Here is a 9,104-nt window from a genome sequence, read left to right as displayed (position 1 = left end):
AAAAAAAAAAAAAAAAAGAAAGAAATACTGTGAATATTATTACAATTTAAAATAACTGTTTTCTATTTCATACATTTTAAAATATTATTTACTCCTGTGATGGCAAAGCTGAATTTTCAGCAGCGATTACTCCAGGCACGTGATCCTTAAGAAATCTTTCCAATGAGCAAGAAACATTTTTTATTACTATCAATGTTGAAAACAGAAAATAAACAGCATTTATTTAAAACAGAAATCTTTTGCAACATTATAAATGGATTTATTGTCACTTTTGATCAATTCAATGCATCCATAATAAAAGTAATAATTTATTTTTTATTTTAAAAAGCTAAAAGTACTCAGCACTGATTCATAGTATCACTTTTAGTTCTGCTGTTAATTTTAAACAGCTCAAAACCACAACAGGTGCAAAGACTAACCTCAGAAAAACCTTGTTTCTCTTTTTTGCCATTTTTACAAGGCTTGTTGCATAACCATCTGGTTTCATAAACAGTATCAGCACCTGGTTTTCCTGTATGAGCACTTATGAGCATCTGTTTCCTCTATGGACAACCCAGAACACCACATGTGTTCTTTGTTACTAGGGAAATCTCTCCGGCAATGTCTCTCAGGGGTACCAACTAAGACAAACTCATTAAGTAGGGCAAAGAGTTCAGTGAGTAAACACTTTGAAAAACACTTTTCAGCATGTGCTTTCAGAAAATCGATTAACACGGCTGGATAAAAAAATGAAGGAAAAAAAATGATAGAAAGTAAGGTCTGGATGTCCATTATTTGATGGAATCAGTTACAGTACCTGCTTCAGTTTTACTAGTAAATCCAGCAGCATGTTTAATGGCAGCTGCTGTGAGGGCTAAACCGCGACTTTTCCTCAAGCCGTGTTGAAGTACTGCTTCAAACTGGGCACATAGGCATATGACTCTGTGACAGCAAAATAGGAAAGAATTACCAATTAATTAAAGCGCACAAATTTGGCATAGTCTTATCAAACCATTTTCAGCTTTATAAAATAAATAGGCAATATTTTTATGGCACCTGCTATCAGAATCTGAGGCAATCTCCTTTCTGCCACCAAAGCGAATTTGGCACTGAGGAGAAAATAATCGATTAGAAAAAGGAATGTTCAGTCCTTAACTAACATTATTTTATTTCAAAATTCCAATTATTCAAACCGATGGAAATGTCATCATTTTCTTTCAAAGTTTTATATGCATTAAATATCTTCCTTACAGACCCCTGCAGCACCTTCACGGGAACCTGGATAAATATTAATATTTAATAACCCGATCTACCAACTCACTTATTAAATAAAACAACTGGTAAATGGGAGAAACATAAACACGTTTTCTGCACTCAAAATAAAATGGAATGGCGCAAAAGGGAATTATGTTGCACTAGAGTGTTTGTTCATAAAAATGCATTCTGACATTTTATTATCCATACTTTAAAAAAAAAATGTTTATCAACAGAATTTATAATTATTTCTATGTCAGGATATTGACTGATTAACTGGCAGATATTTGGACAATATTATAACACAAGTACGTGTAAAAAAAAAAAAAGTTCACTTCTGCCTTAAATGATTTGCGATAGATATCTAGATCTAGCTCTAGATGTCATCATCAGAATTGGCCACTGAAAAACCTATAAACCACTTCTTTCCTTGTTCTAAGCCACCATTGTCAGAGGTGTAAAGTATTTGAGTAAATGTAATGAATTACTGTACTTGAGTATATTTTTGGATATTCTGTCGTTTTACTCAGTCAAAAAGATATCAGCAACTTTTACTCTCTACTTCACTACATTTTCTAAAAAAAAAAAAATGTTCACTTCTGCCTTAAATGATTTGCGATAGATATCTAGATCTAGCTCTAGATGTCATCATCAGAATTGGCCACTGAAAAACCTATAAACCACTTCTTTCCTTGTTCTAAGCCACCATTGTCAGAGGTGTAAAGTATTTGAGTAAATGTAATGAATTACTGTACTTGAGTATATTTTTGGATATTCTGTCGTTTTACTCAGTCAAAAAGATATCAGCAACTTTTACTCTCTACTTCACTACATTTTCTACAAAGCATCTGTACTCTTTACTCCACTACATTTGTAATTTGTTGCAATTACACATTACATTTTGCATGGCACCTAGTTTTTTCTGCAGCAGTTTATATCTGCTACAAAAGAAGTGATATTGCCAACTACAGGGCACTGAAAGTACTATATCTTGTGCGTTTTGCCCTTACACACCCAAACCTGTCAACAAGGCTACTTTATGTGAATGTGAGTTCCTTAGGCCGAAACCAACTCATCCAGTGCAAGAAAAAGTACAATAAACAAATTAAGCAAAAAAAACTACTTAACATTATTTTATTTATCTGTTATACTGAAGAGACCTTTTTGAAGAATATTGTTTTTTGCAATTTTTGAGGTGTTCAGTTTTATTCTGGTTTTAGAAAATAAACGTGATTGCTCTTCTCAGAAATCAACTCTTTCTTATTTTTCACTGGCATGTCTCTTTGACTAGTGCATCTTTGAGCCTATATATTTAGTGTAAGTAAAATACTTAAGTACTGTTAAAATCAGATACTCTAAAACCTTTACTCAAGTTGTTTTGAAATTGGTGACTTTAATTTTCACTGTAAGGTACCTGTACTTTTACTCAAGTATGGTTTTCAGGTACTCTTTACACCTCTGTCAAAGAGGAATGTTTTATGTTAGCAATGGAAACAAATAAGTTATCAAATAGTCAATGAAACAACTCAAAGTTACCTTACCTGTTTAACTGCATCAAGAAGTCTCTCTAACAGGTTTTGTCTTTTCAGGTCATTTTGCTGCGTACCTGTAAGGTACAGTGTCCTCAAATATCACTGATATTAACAGCATAATCGCAGTTAAAATAAACATTTAAAAAATCACAGGGCATTAAATGAATAACAATAATTAACAATTTGGTAAAAGATTGACTACATAGAGAAGCACAAGCAGTTCTTAATGGTGGTAGGCACTGTCAGTTTGAATATAATGATCCATTCCTTCTTCATAGATACACAATTATATATACATATATGTGTGTGTGTGTGTGTGTGTGTGTACTCATATATGTATGCAGTCAATCTTCTGCCATAATTTTAAACTGTTATTCATTTCATGCACTGTGATTTTTGTCCTGAATGAAGCCCATTTGACAGACATTTCACATGACCTGTCAAAACAACAGATAAAGAAATTAGGAAGTTGTTGCAGCTACTGTAGATATGGAGATATGTAGACAGACCGATCAAATTAACTCTTCAAATTTATCAAATTTAAAGTTGAAATTTACTCTTTTGTCCCATTTTTTTACATTTTATCCCATTTTAAAGCTCTTGTCATAAATAAGTATGACGTTCTAGGATCTGCATATTCACACCACAGTGACACAGACTGAATGTTTTGAAACCTCTGGTTGCCTCACAAACAATAAATAGATAACAATTAAATGTGTGGCAAGTACAAATAAACAACATAACAGCATGAATCCATCACCTCGCATTTACAACTCACCGTTCATTCTGAAATTCCAGATCAAACGGTTTAGCAAGCGACATGAATCGCGGTTGTGTAGGTCCCCAAAAGTATCAGATTAATCCCCAAAGATGTTTAACAACACTGTTTACATTTTGGGTCGGTCTCCATACTTTCATTTGCAGAGCAGTTAAACCGAGGCCTAGCTTAGACAACACTAGCACTTTTTTAAAGCCGTTTAATTCATCACAACTATGAATACTCATATGTTTTTATTAAGTATCGTAAGGATTTAGCATAAGTGAACTGTTTCTACCGAGTTAAACTGTATCGTCGTGCTAACGAGAGCTCGCTAACACCACTGTAGACTGCGCTCGGGTCAGTCACATGACATTGCCCTGGTGTCACGTGACAGCAACATTGTCACGTGGGTCAAAGCTACATAGCCTAATAATACAAATTTAAAAATACACATACAAGTATTTTGAAGTCGAATTTACGTCAATGGATTCTGAAAGTCTGATTTAAAGGGACAGTTCACACCAACATGAAAACTCCGTCATCGTTTATTCACCCTAGTGTCGTTCCAAACCTGTATGACTTTATTTCATCAGTGAAACACAAAAGGAAATGTTAGGCAGAACGTTGAGAACTGACTTCACCTGCACGGTAATTTTTATATATATATATATTTTTTTTTTTTCCCCCTCATACAGTGATAGTAAATGGTGACTGAGACTATCATTGTGCCTAACAGATCATTTTGGGGGGATAAAATGTCATACATTGTTTGGAAAAAAATTAAAGTGTAAAAGGGTAAATGATGGCAGATTAAAAAATGGGTGAACTATCCTTTTAAGCATTTATTACATAAATGTCATGCATTTATTTCTTTCTTTAAGTATATTTACAAATAGTAAGACTTCATAATTGAAGTAACACATTTTAATTTAACAAAGATACAGCATAGATTTGTACTGGTTATGCACTGATTAAAAAGTGTAAGAGTGGCCTTTCGGAAAAAAATTTGGTGAAATTTGTTTGTAATATTTTTTCAATTCTAATATCGCAGATCATTCTTACATCTAAATAACACTGAGATGTTCACTTCTGACAGTCAGATACCATCCTGTGTTCAAGTTCAAGTCCTGTGTCCATTATTAGTGCATCCATGCAGCAGTCATGACAGTTTTATCCAGTCTGGACACAGTAATAGTGAGACGATGCTCGCTATCACCGTTAACCAGATGATGTGCAGTGTTTTCTGAGTCTGCTGCTGTTATAGAAGTTCCAGTGATCTCCTCCCTAAATGACAGGTGTACAGTGGTAAGCTTGCACTGTCTTTGTGGTAACCAGGATTGTGGTGCCTTCCTCAGTGGAGGGAAGAGGCAGGCTGGAGTTGTAGTGATGTTGGTTCAATCCATCTGGCAAATCAGTTGTAGCTTCATCTGTATCTTCAGATTGCTCTGTTACATTTGAGCCTCTCTCGCTGTCAGATGTCTTTTGTTCTTGACCTATCACTGAGTGACATTTCATTGACTTTATAAGAATTTGTTTTTCCACACAATTAATGTCACTATAAAAACACTGACTACTAAAGTTAGACATACAAATCATATCATATGAAATAATATAGATTACATGTTGCAATAATGTCATACATAAAATCAAATACAGTAAACTAAAAATAAGTGTATGCCCTATGATTATGATTTCAAGTACTAACATTTGAACCAATGTGCTATCATTTGGACAAAACTGTCTAAATTGTTCTTAATATATCAAAAGTCTTTCACCAGTGTACCTTTGTTCATGATGGGCTTACAGGTTTTTCTGCGTATAACTCGCAGAATAATGGTCAGTGCTGTGAAAGCTCCCAGGAACACAAAAAACACGATCAAAATTAAACGAATATTTTGATTCTTTTCAACTTCGTTTTCTGGGACTGAAAAGGACACAATGAGGCACTGAATAAGAGACTGAAATCATAAGACATTGTGGACTTCATGATACATGATACAGTTCTACTCATAATCGATCATACCTTTTGCAGAATTTTCAAGAGTTTAAATAATTTTATTTGAATAATAGTATTTAAATAATAATTGCATTTGGTATTTTATTTTGTACTGCCCTATATCGAACAGCTATTTTTATGCATTTATATTATACATATTTCACTTGACAAAATAATCACTTTTTATAACATTTTTCTTAAGTTTACATCCTCTTGGTTTTTAATATACAACATGATAATTTGTGTAAATCAAGGTCATTTGTCTTGTAGAATATATGTATATATTGACAAATATTCTATTATACATTGAATGTTGAATATTGTTATAGCTTCTTCAGGGCAGTAAACATTGTAATCATATTTGTTTATTCTAAGCAACTTACTGATTCTGCAAGGAGTATGTTGACTTACCATAACTGTAACTATTACATTTATACATAAAATGAGTAAATTCATTGTGCTTATACAACTATCATAGTCTTAGTTTTGAAAATGAAAATGAAATTAAATGAAAAAAGGTTTGAATCAGATATAAAAAACGATACTTACTTGAGGTGCAAAATGTTTTGCAAATATTTGGTGGGGAGTTGCATCTAATGGAGCAATGTTGACACTCCTCAAGAAGTCCATCATAATAATAATTCTTTGCACATTTTCCCTCAGCATAAATAATAATGTAAAGCAGCAATATAAAGAAAAGCATCTTCCACTGAGGTGCTAGGCGTCACTGAACTTACACAGCAGCCAACATTTTATTATTCCCAATATGTAAATATGTCTTAAGGAGGGGATGTCCCTTTTGTCTTTCGCACTGGCATCAGTTTAAATTTTAGTCACATTTTCTCATGACAAAAACTCTTCTTCAACCAAATTTCCATTTTTAACTGTTAATGTAACTATACACTGTAAAAACTATTATAAAATCCTGTAGATTTTACCGACAAAAACTGGCAGCTTCAGGAATGTAATCATATTTACAAAACAACCTATAAATATTACATTTTAAAAATCTGTTTTGTATCTTTAACATACTGACAGCCACCATAATAAGAATCAAGGTTCATCACAAGTAGCCTTTGCACAAACTGAGGTTAATACTAATATGTAGAATTTGTACAAATACAAAACACCATCATGGTAACAAACATGACACTAAAATAATGCAATAAACATGAATTAAACAACATACATTTTCAAATAAAACCCTAATATAAATAACTGAGAATAAAAACTACTAAGGACAATTATTCAAATCAAATACCATCAAATGTGAAGTGTTACCAAGGGAAATCTGGGAATGTCAGTTTACACTTTTTCACTGTAAATTATAAGATGATTTGTTCTTTTTTTACTTACAAAAATGGTACATTTAACAATATTTTTTCCATAAACTTACATTAAATGTATATTACTGTTTTTCCCCATATATAGGGAACTTACTGTTAACCAATTAACAAGTTTTCACCATAGCATTTTTAAAGTTTTAGTTAATATTACAATAATTTTTACAGCATAACAATTGTTTCATCTTTCAATAGAGACCTTTCAAATAAAACAATACCAGACTAATAAATATGTTCTAAAATTATTTTAATTGCAAAGGTTTGTATACAAAACACTGATACTGTTATAAACACATGAGTAAGCACTGCTTATTAGATATAGTGGGACAACATATTAGTTTATTACATAATGTTATCATATTATATTAAATAATACAAACATATTTTAGTTTAATTGGATTAAAAGAACAATATTTTTATAACAATATTTATATATTAACAATTACACAAAAAAGTAGCCGAAAACACTGATGATCTTAAAGATCTATAAAGCACTTCTAAAGGCAAGTCATTTCTAGGCCGCATGGATGCAGATGTGAAGAGGAGGGTCTCCCCGCAGAGCACTGTGGGAATAGAGATGCAAATCAGAGCCTGACACTGAATGTCGAGCAAAGTTTGCTGTGTGTGGTACAAAAGATAAGTCTTATTTGATTCTCCCTCCTGTCCAATCGGAGTCCTCCTAAAGACCAGAATGCTATAAATGATTAACAAGCCCACACGTTGCACGATCATTCAAATAAAAAAGATCATGCTTATAGATAATAACATGGAAGATAACTGGTTTCCGAACTCTGTGTTCATTTAAAACAGTTTTATAGTGTATTATTTGAGTTACCAGTATATTATATCACCAAAGGATCTCGGTTCAGGGGGTTGGTCGTCCCAGGAGGTTGTGTATTGGTATAGGAGCTCATGGCAATGGTAATCGGTTGATCTGCTCTGGCCGTGCGGTTTGCCGGAGACCCTTCAGCCTGAGCGTTAATTCTTCCGTTTCTCCTGAAGGAATTCCTCAGCCCGTTGGAGAGACTGCTGGAGACCTTACGCATAACGCCTGAAATTCCTTTAGTGCGTTTGTATTGAGCAATGTCGTCCTCCAGCTCTTCCGGAGGCACTTCAATATTACCAGTGTACCAAAACAGCCACCAGATGAGACTCAGGAAAATGATCACAGCTCCGGCGTAAATTAAAAAGTCATGGAAAAAGATGTCCCAAAACACACCAACCAGGAGGACAAAAAGTCCAAAAATGTCGTGAAAAACAGCAAACCAGAATGCACATTTACAACGACCAACTCCTGGATACTTTTTCTCCATATCCACAATAATATATCAGAATCCTTTTTTGATTGAATCGTATCAGACTGCAGCCTTGTCCTTCCAGAAGACTACAGTGCTAAAAGTACACTCTGCGAGAAACATGACGTACACCTGTACAGATGATGTTCAAAGTACACTGAAGTGACTAAACTTTGATGTTGAGCAGTAAAGTAATGCTTTTATCAGAAAACTTTATCAGGATCACAATCATGAGGATAAACGACCATCAAAACACACTACACGTGAGTCAAAATGAAAACACCCATACGTCAAAATAAAAATGAACACTTGTAATTTTTACAAAATTTACATAACTGTTTTCCATGTGACATTGTTGGCTACTATTTATCCCATTCTAAATCATCTGCCTTTTGTGTTTCACATTTTCTTTTATGATCAACGTCCAGACCACACCGAGCACAGCAAACATCAGCCCAACTGAAAAACACAATGGGCCCATTTCATTATTCACAGACATTGTATCTGTAGAATGACTATTAAATAATCCACTAGAATTGAGGATTATCACTAAACCAGCAGCTAATGTTAGCCCGCCAGCGATCAGGATGAAGGTGGGTTTGTGGTAGTAAGTCCAGCAACTGGGATCTCTGGGTGCAGGGTCCCGAACTGAAGGCGAAACAGTCTGCTGAGTCACATCTTCACTTAAATCACACTGATCCACAGAGTGCATCCTGACAAATCTGAACTAGCACAAAAAAAATGAAAAATACAGATAAGTGAATGTCAACTCGTTTTGTCTGGTCTGCAGTTAAATTCTAAATCTTTCCGAATGGGATAGTTCACCCAAAAATGAAAATTCTGTCATGAATTTAGCCTCACGTTGTTCCAAAACAACATGTTTTTGGTTAACTATGCCTTTAACAATATCATTATCTAACCACTGTTCTTGAGACTAATTGGTAG

The 9,104-nt window shown here is 33.8% G+C and overlaps 3 protein-coding genes across 4 annotated transcripts in view; all 3 read right to left on the bottom strand.

Annotated features, from left to right (window-relative positions):
- snx29 (sorting nexin 29) overlaps nt 1-3,892 on the bottom strand; it is a 122,745-nt gene extending 118,853 nt beyond the window's left edge. Inside the window, exons 1-4 of the mRNA XM_016542480.1 lie at nt 3,544-3,892; nt 2,775-2,839; nt 1,036-1,088; nt 797-921 (exon numbers count right to left, since the gene is read on the bottom strand). Of these exons, the coding sequence (XP_016397966.1) occupies nt 797-921; nt 1,036-1,088; nt 2,775-2,839; nt 3,544-3,550 (250 nt within the window). The 5' untranslated portion in view covers nt 3,551-3,892. The remainder of the gene's footprint in view (nt 1-796; nt 922-1,035; nt 1,089-2,774; nt 2,840-3,543) is intronic.
- A 647-nt stretch (nt 3,893-4,539) lies between these two features.
- tnfrsf17 (TNF receptor superfamily member 17) lies at nt 4,540-6,224 on the bottom strand. Its single transcript, XM_016542449.1, has 3 exons — nt 6,071-6,224; nt 5,309-5,449; nt 4,540-5,024 (listed from the first exon to the last, which is right to left on the bottom strand). The coding sequence occupies exons 1-3, from the start codon at nt 6,222-6,224 to the stop codon at nt 4,810-4,812; spliced, it is 510 nt and encodes a 169-aa protein (XP_016397935.1). The 3' UTR covers nt 4,540-4,809.
- Nucleotides 6,225-7,296: 1,072 nt separating this feature from the next.
- LOC107731391 (transmembrane protein 238) lies at nt 7,297-8,375 on the bottom strand. Of its 2 annotated transcripts, none has more exons than XM_016542448.1 (2): nt 7,700-8,375; nt 7,297-7,427 (listed from the first exon to the last, which is right to left on the bottom strand). In XM_016542448.1, exon 1 carries the CDS (start codon nt 8,175-8,177, stop codon nt 7,707-7,709), a length of 471 nt encoding a protein of 156 aa, XP_016397934.1. In that variant the 5' UTR covers nt 8,178-8,375; the 3' UTR covers nt 7,297-7,427; nt 7,700-7,706. The 2 variants fall into 2 exon arrangements, with proteins under 2 accessions (XP_016397934.1, XP_016397933.1); XM_016542447.1 differs by having other exon boundaries at nt 7,300-7,543.
- Between the last annotated feature and the right edge of the window lie 729 nt (nt 8,376-9,104).

Source organism: Sinocyclocheilus rhinocerous, unplaced genomic scaffold (assembly GCF_001515625.1).
Source record: "Sinocyclocheilus rhinocerous isolate Xijiao unplaced genomic scaffold, SAMN03320098_v1.1 scaffold1390, whole genome shotgun sequence".
Taxonomy (NCBI): Eukaryota; Metazoa; Chordata; class Actinopteri; order Cypriniformes; family Cyprinidae; genus Sinocyclocheilus; species Sinocyclocheilus rhinocerous.
This window is presented reverse-complemented; position numbering and strand designations above follow the sequence as displayed.